This window comes from Penaeus chinensis, chromosome 19, assembly GCF_019202785.1.
Source record: "Penaeus chinensis breed Huanghai No. 1 chromosome 19, ASM1920278v2, whole genome shotgun sequence".
NCBI lineage: Eukaryota > Metazoa > Arthropoda > Malacostraca > Decapoda > Penaeidae > Penaeus > Penaeus chinensis.
The window spans coordinates 3,127,325-3,142,324 of NC_061837.1; the positions used below are offsets into that span (position 1 = coordinate 3,127,325).

The window sequence follows — 15,000 nt, forward strand, 5'->3', positions numbered from 1 at the left end:
CAAAAGAGAGAAAAGGGGCGTGGCCAAAATAGGGGAAAAGGGTGTGACCAAAAAATAAGGAAAAAAAGGTGTGGCCAAAAATAAAGAAAAGGTGTGGCCCAAAAATAAGGAAAAAAGGTGTGGCCAAAAATAAAGAAAAAGGTGTGGCCAAAAATAAGGAAAAAAAGGTGTGGCCAAAAATAAAGAAAAAGAGTGTGGCCAAAAATAGGGAAAAAGGGTGTGGCCAAAAATAGGAAACAGGGTGTGGCCACAGTGAAAAAAAAGGAAAAAGGGATGCGTGGCGAAAAGAGAACTAACAAACAAGGTGAAAGACAGACGAGTGAAAAAGGAGGGAGGGAGAGGGAGGTGTGGCAAAGCTAGGGAGAGAGAGAGAGAGAGAGGGTGAGTATGGGCAGGATAAAAGTGGCAAGGGGGCGGGGTGGCACGCATGTCAGAGGAATGTTTAAGCTGGAGGCGTAAACAGAGCAGAGAAATGGGAGTGTGGACATTCCCTCCCGCATTTCCTTCTTCGCCCTCTATTTCTGGCGAGGGACAGAGTGCAGTTTTTTTTTTATATATAAACTTTAAAACTGTTATTCGTGTGAAACAAATAGTATGATATTATTTGATTGGGGAGAATCGCATAAGATGATGAAAGGGATAGTGGAAGAAAAATGTATAGGATGAATTAAAGGGGTGTGTAAAAAAAAAGAGAGAAGGAGAGGGGAAGAGAGAAGGAGAGAAAGAGAAAGAGAGAGAGAGAGAGAGAGAGAGAGAGAGAGAGAGAGAGAGAGAGGAACAGAGAGGGACAGGGAGAGAGAGAGAGAGAGAGAGAGAGAGAGAGAGAGAGAGAGACAGACAGACAGACAGCGAGATAAAAGAGTCAAATAGACAGACAGACAGCGAGATAAAAGAGACAAAGAGAGAGAGAGACAGACAGACATAGAGATACGAGCCTAATAAAAGCGGACTTGAGAGAAATACGAGAACTGGCTCTCAATGAGGAGAGGGCAGGGGGTGGGGGGAAGGAAGGGCAGGAGAGGAAGGGAAGGGGAAGGTCAAGTGGAGGGGAGACGGGGGAGGGGGCGAAGGGGGGGGGGGGAGATGCAGTCACATGAGTAGTCGCTCGTATTTAGGTCATGCAAGGTTAACTCGTCGGACGAATTTTGCATAACGGAGGATTGCGAAAATAATAATAATGATGATAAGTGTGCGTTCGATGTCCACCTGTTATCCAGTGTGTAGTTTGAAGACACTTTGCACATTGCGAAAATGGACATCTATTTAACTGAAGTTTTGAGCCTCTATTATAGATCTGTATTTCTCTCTCTCTCAATCTCTCTTTGTCTCTGTCTCTCATACTCTCTCTCTCTCTCTCTCTCTCTCTCTCTCTCTCTCTCTCTCTCTCTCTCTCTCTCTCTCTCTCTCTATGTATATATATATAGACAGGATTTAAAAATAAAAAGGCTTAAAATACATGGAATTTCAACAAAATCAACAAATATGCCACGGAATTATCCACACGCCCTCCCCCCCCTCAAAAAAAAAAAAAAAAAAAAAAAAAAATACAAGAGACGCATTACACTATAATCCCGCACCTTCCGAGGCAGCGTTAATATTCCGTCCTGATCCACCCATCCATATCCCTTCTTCATGGGCCTAACCCTTCCCTTCGTTACGCAATCCCATCACGTTCCTTCGCTCCCCTTATGAGAAGAGGATCTCAGTAATGCTTAATGTCTCGTCATACCTACGCCCGTATGCCGTATTCTGCTCCGGCTGGCGACTTAAACCCCCCGGTCAACCACCTTAGGTTATGGGGCTTGTTTGTGGAAAATATGCCCCGTTTTTCTGGGGGCGGGAGGGGGGTATTTTGCTGGGTATTTTGACCCGTATTAGTGGGTCATGGTTTGGTTGGACATTTTCGTTTCGTTTCGTTGCCTTTTTTTAAGCTTGTATATCGAATAAATGATTAAGAAGTGTGAGATATGTTATGCTGTGGTTCAAAAGAGGAGTGTTTTCACTACTGATATAATAAATGTTAAAAAGAGAATGGATTTTTTCCTTATATATAACAGACGCCTATATGCAAACACTGATATATTTACGAAGATATTCATTATACTTAACAGATCACCTACATCATCATTAAAAAATAATAATTCCTCTTGATCATAATTCCAAACAGAAAACCTGTAACCCGTACTGATAAACAAAACTAAGTTGATCAAATAAGACAATAAAATATAAATGAGCATCTCAGATCTGTCAACTAATCACTCATCTTGTTGCAGTTGGAGTCCTTAAAAGTTTTATAGACCTATAAGTCGCTCCCTTTTGCAAAACAGGTTCCTCTGCTCGGAACCGGCGCGCCCTGAATGACCTAACGCCGGTACTTTATAACGAGCTCTTTCGAGGCCCTGGGTCTATGGGTAATCTTTCCTCTCCTCTCTTATTCCTTGTTTTTCTATTTCTACTTTTGTTGATTCTTCTTTTATATTCCCTGTTTTTTCTCCCTTCTCTTTTCCTCCCGTCTTCCTTCTCTCTCTTTATTTCTCCTGTCTCTTTTCTCTCTCATCTTCCTTCTCCCCTCTTCCCAACCTATCACCCTCCCTTCCCCCCCCTCCCCCTTCCCTTTTCCCCCTTCCCCCCTCCCCCCCTACCCGTCGGGAGAGGTGCCGTTAGGTGAAATAGGTTCCCATAGGCCGTCGCGGGGCTTGGGTTTCTAGATCTCGGCTCCTGATTCTGACGACCTAATCCTAGCGTTGTATTGATGTACTCGCCAGGGTTAATGCACTCGCATTCCTTAAATACACACACATACACAAATACATATATATGTACATATGCACACACACACACACACACACACACACACACACACACACACACACACACACACACACACACACACACACACGCACACACACACGCAAATACATATATATGTATATATGCACACACACACACAAACACACATATAGACGCACTATATATACATCATGTGCATCATGTATTATAAGCACCCTACCCTGATCTTAATTTGTCATTGGATGGGATCAGATGATGAATTCAGCCCATCTATATGCAAGGCATCACGTGAATAAAAGGCGAACTCATCATGCCCCCATGACTTCCAAATTATGCCCATAGACGACCGCATGCTGGGCCGCGACCGCACGACTAGCCACGACTAGCTACGACCGCCACGACCCAGGCTAGGCGACTCCTCCTCCGCCTGAGCAGGACCTACCCAGCGCTTCTCCTACGCGTTGGAGCGGCGACAGAAAACTGAAAAATGCTGGGGGATGGGGGGGGGGGGGGACAAGAATGGATGAGGAAGGGGTAAAAAAAGAAGGAAAAAATTCAGAGGCGGAAAGGAATAAGTGGAGAGAGAGAGAGAGAGAGAGAGAGAGAGAGAGAGAGAGAGAGAGAGAGAGAGAGTGTGAGAGAGAGAGAGAGAGAGAGAGAGAGCAGAAGAGAAGAAAAGATAAAAAATAAAAAAGAAAGAAAAAGTCTATTTGAAAAGGAACAGTGACAACGAAACGGAAAGGGCAAGAGAGAGCAAGAACAAGGGAAGAGAGGGAAACCAGATAAAAGGAAAAAAAGGAAAATAGAGCAGAAACAGAAAGTAATTCGGGGAACAGAGAGCAAGAAGATGAAGAGGTGAACAGAGTGGAACGAGAAGTAAAAATACGCAACAGGTGGGTGAGGAGGAGAGGGGAGGGAGGGGGAGGGAGAGGAAGGGAGGGCGGGAAAGGGAAGGAGAGGGGAGAAGAAGGGAGGAGAAGGGAGGAGAATGGAGGGGAAGGGAGAGGAAAGGAGGGGAGGGGAGAGGAAAGAAGGAAGAGGAGGGAGGAATATAGGGAAGGAAAGGGAGGAGGGGCTGATGAATAGCAAACATTATACAGAGAAAGGGAAAAGGAATGCGAGCAAGAGGAGGAGAGAAAGATAAAAAAAAAAAAAAAAAGAGGAAGATACAGGAGAAAAGAGCAGAAGGGACGACTGAAGCTTCCCATGCAAGAGGTGTACCAGCAGTTCACAGACACCGTTATGTACAAGCATCTACCTACAAATAGGTTCTTTAGTGTATGTTCTAGAGTCATTATCGATAACAGAGGACCCAGTGGTTATGACTGCAACACCCATGTCGAAAATGGTGCAAAGGCGAGAAAGAATTTTACAGTTATGGAACAGGAGGAGGAGGAGGAGGAGATAGAGGAGGAGGTAGTGGAGGAAGAGGACGAAGAGGAATAGGAAGAGGAGGTGGAGGTGGAGGAAAAGGAGATAGAGGAGGAGGCAGTGGAGGTGGAGGTAGAAGAGGACGAAGAGGAGGAAGAGGAATAGGAGGAGGACGAAGAGGAGGAAGAGGAATAGGAAAGGAGGAGGAGGAGGAGAAGGAGAAGGGGGGAGGGTACAAACAAGGCGTCTCACCAAAAGTAACCTCAGAGTGTAACTAAGTGTCATGTGCCAAATGGTGGTTTCTGTTTTAAGCAAAGAAAGAGAAGAAAAGAAAATGGTGATAACAATACTGACGATAATAATAAAAATCAGAATCATAGCGAACAAACTATTCTTGTACCACATGATCCAATAAGAAAAAAAAGAATTTTCAACTTCAACAGTCTGCAATTTATGACAACTGGGGACAAACAATCTCTGAATACATGATGTGTTCGCCAACTCCCATTGCAGAATGCAAAGGCGGTTCCTTCGAAAACATGAAAATTATTATAATTCAACATCCAGATAAAAAAATAATTCCTAGAAGTGAAGACAGAGAAAGATGTAAAGAGTTACTGGCAGGTGTGTAGACAAGACATGATTATTTTCTTTGTTCACCTCATCTCTAATTCCTGTCAGCTGTCGACGCAAGCAAGATAAAACAAACAAACAAGAAACAAAAAAGCAGGTTTAGAAGCGAAGGAAGGAAGAATGGAGAAGGAATGCAGAGACAGAGAAACCAACGACTGAATGAAGAGGAGGAGTAACCGCCATTTTGAAATTCAAAAGTCCGGCGGGAAACTTTCAAATATCACTTAGAAAAAGATTCATCAATGCAGTCATTTCAGTAAGATTTTAATAATTATGGTGTAAATGTTATTTTTTCATATATAATCTTCAGTGGGAAAGTTACTTACATGGCGAGAATAAATAACGAGAAAGCAAAAAAGAAAAGAACGTTAATCTCACCAGGTTTTGTACATATGCAAATACAATGATAATAAGCGCGTTATCTAAAACCCCTGCCACTGACATCTGCATTTTTTAGTCTGTATCTCCATCTGTGCACCCGAATGATATACACAGGAAACTATTTATAATCCATCATCATTATTGTCTTACTCTTCCTAAAGGTAGTTTATCATAGCCATGAAAATCGTTTCCTGTTCACAGACAGCATGACTGTTACATTTCGCTTGTCAAAAGAGACGATGTAAAAAAAAAAAAAAAATACAGGAAATAATATACTGGAGACGAGAAATGTGTGTCTGCCCGATAAATGCTTGTGTAAAGAAATAACGCAAAAACAGTAAATGATGGCAACACTCGCGAACTACTGTGAAGATAACCGCCCGAAGTTGCAAGTCACCTATATGGATACACGTATAACGCGCGCGTGTGGATATCTTACGAGTTTATTGGCGAGTGTCTAATGATGATCTTATTACAGTGCAAAGACAGATCTGTAATCGTCCACGCCCGGGAAAGTGGGTGGGCGGTATTATTTTTTTGGGCAAGATATTGCATGGAGTTTCCGTCACGTGACCTAGTCATCGGGTGTGACGTCACGCTTCGAGTCGCATCTACGTTTGTGGGAAATCTCTTGTTCTAGCCTCTATGATACGGATGCACAAGGACCAAATTCGCATTATTTTAGATTTCCCTTTCATTCCAAAGGGAAAGAGAGAGAAAGAGAGATAGAGAGAGAGAAAAAAAAGAAAAGAAAAGAAAAAGAAAGAATGAATGAATCTTCACTGTTATTCCCACGGTGGAAAAAAAAAAACAATATTCATTCTGACCTCTATATACTCCAGTCATAAGGTTCAAAATTGAAAAAAAAAGTGTTCGAATCGCCCTCCCACGTGTACAAGTGTTTGTCTTGTTCCGTTATTATGTTGCGCTTGTTAAGCCCTTGTCGGCTGTCGCTCCTTTGTTGTAATTTCCTTCAAGGTTGGTTTTCCTGTGCTATTTTTGGTCCGCTTGACGCTTCCAGAAATGTGTGTGTGTGTGTGTGTGTGTGTGTGTGTGTGTGTGTGTGTGTGTGTGTGTGTGTGTGTGTGTGTGTGTGTGTGTGTGTGTGTGTGTGTTTGAGATGTATATATATATAGGTATAGATAGATTAATAGACAGATAGATTTGTGACACATATATTATGTATATATATATATATTATATATTATATACATATATGTCATATATATAAAGTATATTAAACATATATTATATATAACATATATTCACATTATATATACATATATATATGCAGACAGACAGACAGACGGATAGACATGTAGACATACACATGCATACATACAAACAATATCTGTACATTATATTTATTTAGATATATGTATATATACACACACGCACTTATATATATGTATATTTATATACATATATAAACACACACACACACACACACACACATATATATATATATATATATATATATATGTATGAGTTTATATAAATATGTATATATACATATATATATATATATGTGTGTGTGTGTGTGTGTGTGTGTGTGTGTTTATATATGTGTATATGTATATATACATATATCTATATGAGTGTGTGTGTATATGTATATGTATATATATGTTTATATATACACACACACAAAATCGCGTCGATTTGACTTCCTACATGTTTTCATCTACGATAACGGCTGTTCACTCCTGCACCAACACCCTGTCAGTCACACCCTTCATCTATATTCCATAGTTGTCTCATAGCATTCACTTAAATATTTTTTTATTCGCTCAAATGTCAAGCTCATCGTAAGTTCCTATTAAACACAGCTTTTTTGTAAATATCTGCGAAAGCTTTTGTTAATTGCCTATACGCATTGTAGGTGTAATGGTAATTAGTATCATTTTGATAAGAATAAAATGCTAAGATCTCCGACACGGCTTCGAAATCACTTCGAGGGTTGATCACATTTTCCCTAAACTGATATTCTTTACTCTTTCCAGCCTTCATTCTCTACCCTTTCTCCCTCCTCCTCTTCTTCTTTTCCCCCCTTTTCCTTACTTTACTCATCAAACAATCTACAGTCAACACGTAGAAGTTATATCCATGCCAAAACATCTTTACTTCGCTAACACCGTTGTTGGTTCGGCAAACACCAGCGTGGTCCGGACACTAATGTAGTGTTATTGAAGAGGTATATTGTTTCACTTAAGAACGATTTAGGATTTAACGTTTTTTATTCCACCTTATTTAATGAGTTCTTTATCTATTTGTCTATCTATTGACTCTTGTGGTGAAACGTGTGCCTTTAATCCTCTCGCGTGACCGCTTGTGAGAGGTAATGAAAAAGACGTAATGATAGTGATTCTAATTAAAGAGTAATAAAACTTCACCTTATTGACAAAGGAATTTTCAGGTTATTAGTTTTGTTATGACAAATATTTGTAAATAACGAAACAAGTTTTAATTTAGAGTTACTAGTTAATTATCGACATCATGTCATTTCCGAACGACTTCATGACTTTCACAGTTGGTTAGGCATTTATTAATTGTTGTGCCTGCAGAAGTTAACTGTATATATTATTGTATTTTTTTCTGGGGATTTATATAAATTTATTACCAAGGAAAATATCGATGTAGGGTCGTGTTTGATTAACATTGCGGTAAATTTAATATGTGAGTGTTCGTGTATACCTTTCCTGTAGCTACAGGTGTCTAGCCTGGGGCGCTGAGGAGATAATAGCATTTGACTCTATATATTAAATTCAAATTAAAAATATCAACTAGAATGTCTGATTTCGTTGTATGGAAGTATTAATATCTTAATAATTCAAGACGGATTTTTCATTACATTTGTACGTTCGATAGGTGTGATGTAGTATACAAACATAGGAGTAGTGAAGATGTATGGGGTGTGAGTTAGGATCAAGTATGGCGGCTATTTTTTTTTATGTTAACAGGCGAAAAAACTGGTTTGAGAGGCAGCATGGCAACTTTGGCGAGCCCGCGAAACGTCTGCTAGAGTAACCTTTGTACGAACAATAACTGAATCCTCTACAATACGAGTTTACATTGTTGCGTTGCCATTCGACAACCAGATATCAACCTCCGTTATGGAATTAAGTTGTCAGGCTAGATTAAAAAGAGAGATAGGGAGTTGCAAATGGAGCATAGCCACTCCCGGGGTCAAGTGTAGCTTAGGGAACGGCTGTGACAGCACGTAGGGCGGGCATGCTGAGCCGAGATATAGGGGTCGTGTGCAAAAGACCTGCCCAGGGCTGTGTATCCGTTCCCGAGGCCCTAACCTAGCCTAACCTTAGGAACAGCGGCGGTATTCTTAGCAGAAAACCGAATGCGAGATGAATTTGTAAATGCGGTTGTGTTGCGGTATTCATACACGATACGGGGCGAAGCAAAGGCGATGCTGATTGGCTCAAAGAGGGGGTGGGACGATGCCTCCTCATATAGAAGGGGGGGGGGGGGTGCGAAGCGATGCCCAAGAGAGAAATGTTGCGAAGAATTCTTATTGAATGCCATTGCAACTCCGAAAGCGACAGTTCGCTAAAAGACGGTCACAGGAATCTCCCACATGCAGTCTCTGATTTCCATGTTTCCATTTACATGTATATATATATATATATATATATATATATATATATATATATATATATTTTTTTTTATACCTTATTATAATTTAGTGACCTACGAAAAAAATATAAAACATACATTGCCCCATTTCCCCCATCCCCCAGTTAACAGAATGAGTTAGACAGTTAAGATAATGTCCTATTAAGCGTAACTGGCAATTTTCCCTTTAATAAAATCAGCGACAAAGGAGGCATTCCTGGGCAGGCGGGGGGGGGGGGGGGGGGGGTTAAGAGTATAGACAACCAGTAATAAACAGAGGAGAATAAACAGGTATTATAGGGCTGCCTGATACCCCACGGCGACAGATAAGGGAAATGTAATAATAATGGTAGTAATGGTAGTTATGCAAACAGACTATGATAATGGCATGTAATGATGGTATTATTTGATGATTATGGTAATGGTGGCTATGGTTGATGGCGAATTTGCATGTGATATCAGTAAGTAATGTTGCAGAGAGGGACTGTATCAAAAGTATGATGACGATAACAACAATGGAGAGGATAATAATGATAAGAAATAAGGGTAAGTAGCGTCGTTAAGATAAGGAAGACAAAAAATCGATTCTTAAAACGAGAAAAATTACATAACCATCCCTGCATATTTACTCTTTCATAAATCGCTATAAATCATCATTATCATCACCATCATTATTATTAATTATATAACTATTATTTTTGTAATATCTATTTTTTTATATTTTTATCTAATTACTTTTAGTTGTGTGATTGCAAGTAAAGAAAACATAAAAACAACAAGAACGGAATAAAAACAAGTTAAAATTACCGTCTCTTAGCTTTATAATTTCTTTCGTTTTACATATTATTACATGTTTTTTCGATGCATATTTCGGGGAATTACATTCGAAAACAAGACAAATTAAATAAGTAGTTTTTTTATGGAAAGGCTTAAAGAGAAAGACCTGTGAGATTCGAAGTACCTGTAAGACTAAAGGGCCCTGTGAGATTGGGAGTACCGGTGAGACTGGAAGTACCTGTGAGAGTTTAGGTACCTGTAAGACTAAAAGGCCTGTGAGATTGGGAGTACCGGTGAGACTGGAAGTACCTGTGAGAGTTTAGGTACCTGTAAGACTAAAAGGCCCTGTGAGATTGGATGTACTTGCGAGACGGGAAGTACCTGTGAGATTAGAAGTACCTTTAAGACTAAAAGGCCCTGTGAGATTGGGAGTACCGGTGAGACGGGAAGTACCTGTGAGATTCGAAGTACCTGTAAGACTAAAAGGCCCTGTGAGATTGGATGTACTTGCGAGACGGGAAGTACCTGTGAGAGTTTAGGTACCTGTAATACTAAAAGGCCCTGTGAGATTGGAATTACCTGTGAAAGTGGACGTACTTGTGAGACTAAAAGGCCCTGTGAGATTGGAAGTACTTGTGAGACGGGAAGTACCTGTGAAACGAGATTGACCTGCTAGGAAAGGACAGTGCTGTTCAGTCAGTCTTGTAAGCCTATAACAACATAACGGGTTTCTGTCGGCTGCCTCATAGTGAATGTTATTTTTTTTTTTTTCATGTTAACGATTTTTTTTTTTTTTTTTTTTTTTTTTTAAGAGGAAGAGGAAGAAGGGGCGATGAGGTGGAGGAGGGGAAGGAGGAAGAAGAGGTGTAGGAGGAGGAGGAGGAGGAGTAGGATGACGAAGAAGAGGACTAGGAAGAGGAAGATGATGGGGGTGAAGCAGTAGAAGAAGAAATAGAAGTCTCATGTGATCTCGCCATCGATACACCCGCCCCCGACCCCGAACTGAACATCTGTTCGATTCGTCTCTCTACTCGGTGGCTTCCCCCTGCCTAGAACTTCCGCACAATATCGATTACGGAGATGTACTAAGTCAAATAAAGGAAGAAGAGAAAATGGCGCAAAAAAAAAGAATAGGAAAGAGAAGACCAAAAGAAGAGAGAGACCGGAGATGGAAAGGGAGACAGAGAGGTGGCGGAGTCCAAGTAAGACCAAACCACAAGACACTGAATCGGACGTGTTTCTCAGTCTCACAGGATTTGACGCACCGATATTCTTCAATACGATTGCAGAGGGATTAAACTGGGGATCAATGACAGAGTTCCTGCTGGAGGGAGAGGGAAGAGAGGTGAGAGTAGGAGGGGGATAGGAAAGGGGAGAGAGGCGAGAGTGGAGAGTGGGAGAGGGACAGGAAAGGGGAGAGAGACGAGAGTGGAGACTGGGAGAGAGATAGGAAAGGGGAGAGAGGTGAGAGGAGGGTGTGGGAGGGATAGGGAAGAGAATGAGAGGTAAGAGTGGGAGAGGGAAGAAAGGTGAGAGGAAAGGGAAAGGGAGAGAGTGCAAGGAGTAAGGGGAATAAAGGTGAAAAAGGACCATGAGAAAGGGAGAAGGAAGAGGAGTGCGTGAGAGAGAGAGAGAGAGAGAGAAAGAGAGAGCGAGAGAGAGAGAGAGAGAGAGAGAGAGAGAGAGAGAGAGAGAGAGAGAGAGAGAGCAGAAGAGAGAAGGAAGGGGAGAGGATAGAAGGGGTCATAGAAAGAAAGAGAAGACAGAGGTGGGAGTGGACAGTGGAAGATGAAGAAGGAAGAGGCCTGAGAGGGGAGAGGCAAGAGAAGTGAGAGAATGGGAGAGGGAGAAGAAAAATGAGTGAGAGCATAGTTTGGGAGAAGAAGAGAGAAGAGAGGTCACAGAGGATAATGGGAGGGGAAATGCGGAAGATGGAAGACGGGAGATAGAGGAATGGAAGGTCACAGAGTAGAACAGGAGAGGGAGAGATGGGATGGGGAGGGGGGGGGGAGATGGAGGAGGAAGGGAGGGAGAGACGGGGGGGAGGGGGGGAAGGGTAGGAGAATCATGCATTCCATGAGGTCATCTCTGTTTGTTAATTAAGAGGGGCGAATGGCGGTCTTGAGTTCGAACATGCAGTCAGTTCATTAGCGAGACTGTGGTCATGTGATCTGTTGGGCTGTGTGGTGTGTGTGTGTGTGTGTTGGTGTTGGTGTATGTATATCTCCCCTTCCCTCGACTCTCTCTCTCTCTCTCTCTCTCTCTCTCTCTCTCTCTCTCTCTCTCTCTCTCTCTCTCTCTCTCTCTCTCTCTCTCTCTCTCTCTCTCCTATGCGTGAGTGAGTCAGTCAGTCAGTCAGTGAAAGATACAGACTGAGAGAGAAAGAAAGAAAGAGAGAGAGAGAGATCCAGAGAGATCCAGAGAGAGAGAGAGAGAGAGAGAGAGAGAGAGAGAGAGAGAGAGAGAGAGAGAAGAGAGAGATCCAGAGAGAGAGAGATCCAGAGAGAGAGAGAGAGAGAGAGAGAGAGAGAGAGAGAGAGAGAGAGAGAGAGAGAGAGAGAGAGAGAGAGAGATCCAGAGAGAGAGAGACAATCCAGGGAACGAGAGACTGGAATAGCACATCCCGAAATGAATGAAGAAGAAACAGGCGCCTCGCAGGTCCGAGCCTTCCAGATGCAGGACGAGGCGATGGGAAACGAAAGATTTGGAGCGAGAGGGACCCTTAATACCCCCGCGGTCACCTGGCTTAACGGTAAAATGTGTTAATGGCGGCCTCCGTATGCAAAATAGAAAACCATAGAAAACGGGCGGTGGACTTCAGGTGAATCCCGTAGACCTTATTCTATGGGGGACTAATTAGTTTTTTTTTCATATTCCTTTTAATCACGTGAGTGTAAGGTGTTGATCAAGTCCTTCGTGTACTGTGTCTTTAACCTAATGCTATCCTACGTTTAACGTAGCCTAACTTATCCTAACTTAATCCTTATCAAATCTGATCTAGTCTAACTTAACTCGGACTTAAAGCTCATCCTTAACTACTCATCCTAGCCCTAAACTAAACCGTCCGTATCCTATCCTATCCTAACTTAATCCAACTTATCCTAACCTAACCTAACTTATCCTACTCAAGTTCATCCTAGGCCTAAACTAACCGTTCCTGCCTTATCCTAACCTAACCTACTATCAACTAAGGAACACTGGGTGGAATATTTACCAAAAAATCTTAAATTGTAACCAATCTTAATTCTTAAATTTTAGTGTTAAATTACCCAATTATTTTAGTCACATTGAATTCTGAAGAGGTTATTAAGTGAAGAAGAATATAATGTTTTTCTTTGTATGTTTTATTTTCTATTTATTTATTTATTATTATTATTATTATTATTTGTGTGTGTGTGTGTGTGTGTGTGTGTGTGTGTGTGTGTGTGTGTGTGTGTGTGTGTGTGTGTGTGTGCATTTGAAGAGTCACTTTTTTTGTCAAGCTGAAAATATTCGAGATGTGACTTTTGTTATTCGATAAGTTTGTCTCTTATCTCCATAATACTGAGAAAGGGTATTCAATAGGTATTCATTATTTGATAAGAAAAGGATGGAATCATGCATTCACCTCCTTTCATAGACTTATTAAGCATCTGTCTTAATCTGCTTGTAATTACAAGTTTAAATATGATTAGAGTTTTATAAATGGAAAGGAACTACTGCAAATTCATATGAGAAAAAAATACGATGAATGGATAGAGAGGTAAAACTAATATTGCAAATTTATATTAGCCTGAATACATACACACACACACACACACACACACACACACACACACACACACACACACACACACACACACACACACACACACACACACACACACACACACACACACACACAATCACACACATACAATCACACACACACACACACACACACACACACAATCACACACATACAATCACACACACACACACACACACAATCACACACACACAAACACACACACACACACACACACACACACACACACACACAAACACACAAACACACACATACACACACACACACACACACACACACAACTATATATGTGTGTGGGCGTGTGTACGCTCACAGAACTGAACTACTGAGTACACTCCAACACACCCGTGGAATAACACTCAAGCGATAAGATCAGTAACCTCTCCTGACGCGGCGCCCGGCTGGAGGCAGACAGATTCCATAACGCTGAACAGTTAAGGGACATTAATATTCAGTATCCTAGATCCGGCTGTCTGATCCCTCGCATGCTTATTTCATCGGCGGGGATCGAAGTGTGTGTGTGTGTGTGTGTGTGTGTCAAAATGCAGCGGCCGTTGTCGTAATAACATGTGGGTAGGCGCTTTGGGATTCGCACAGATTTACATGAGATGGTGGAAGGCTGATCTGACGTGGACCGTTAGTGGTGTGGTTGCTGCTAATCTTCTTCGCTTTTTATGATTATTCTCTTTGTCTTTCTTATCTCTATTTTTTTTCTTTTTCTCGTATTCTTTCTCTTCTTTGCCATCCCCCTTCTCTCTAATTCTCTCTCTCTCTCCCTCTCTTCTCCCTTCTCTCTCTCTCTCTCTCTCTCTCTCTCTCTCTCTCTCTCTCTCTCTCTCTCTCTCTCTCTCTCTCTCTCTCTCTCTCTCTCTCTCTCTCTCCCTCTCTTTCTCTCTACTTCTCACTCACTGGTGCGAAGATAACCCCTTGAATTTAAATGAGTATGAGTGATTCTGTCTTCGTAATTTACAGTGTTTTATAACGAACACCCAATGCTTTATGTTAAAATTACGCAAACTCCCTTGAATTATATTTTTAGACTGAATGAAGAATGTATTTGTTAGAAGGAAAAGGAGTATTTCTTTCGTGATGACAAGCATTGCAATTGGATTATCTTACACGTGTACGCAGAAAAAAAACGCTAAAGCTATTTGACGGAAAAGTAACTTCGCTACTTACGAGACGAGGAACTTGATGGGCCACGCCAGGAGGCCGTATCTCTCGGGCTCGGAGTAGGCGCCGCAGACGGCCAGTTGCGCGCAGCTCCTGGTGTCGATGACGTTGGGGATCCCCGCTAAGGACTCCGTCACCAGGGTGGTGAGCAAGGACTCCTGGTAGGACGCGTCGTCGCCGAAATCCCTCTTGGACACGCCTCCCTGGGTGGTGGTGTAGATCGCCACGGCGAGGCCACCCAGGAGGAAGAGGGCGATGAAGGCGAGGGCGCCGAAGGACTGCAGGTCCATGCCGGCCGCCGACGTGTCTCCTGCGCCGGGCAGGGTGAAGGAGAAGAGCGGGATGGTGAAGGCCACGGAGGTGTTGAAGGCAGCCGAACGGTCATAGTTCAGGAAGAAGCGGGCCTGCTGCTCGGCCGGCGCGTCGTACAGGTCACGTACGGTGTCCTCCAAGTTGGCGGC

At 42.2% G+C, this 15,000-nt stretch overlaps 1 protein-coding gene across 1 annotated transcript in view; it reads right to left on the reverse strand.

The window, feature by feature from the left end:
• The window catches only part of LOC125035464, a 110,773-nt gene that overhangs the window by 23,164 nt on the left and 72,609 nt on the right, over positions 1–15,000 (reverse strand). The window contains exon 2 of the mRNA XM_047627898.1: positions 14,546–15,000. This exon is cut by the window's right edge and continues 62 nt beyond it. Coding sequence (XP_047483854.1) covers positions 14,546–15,000 — 455 coding nt within the window. The remainder of the gene's footprint in view (positions 1–14,545) is intronic.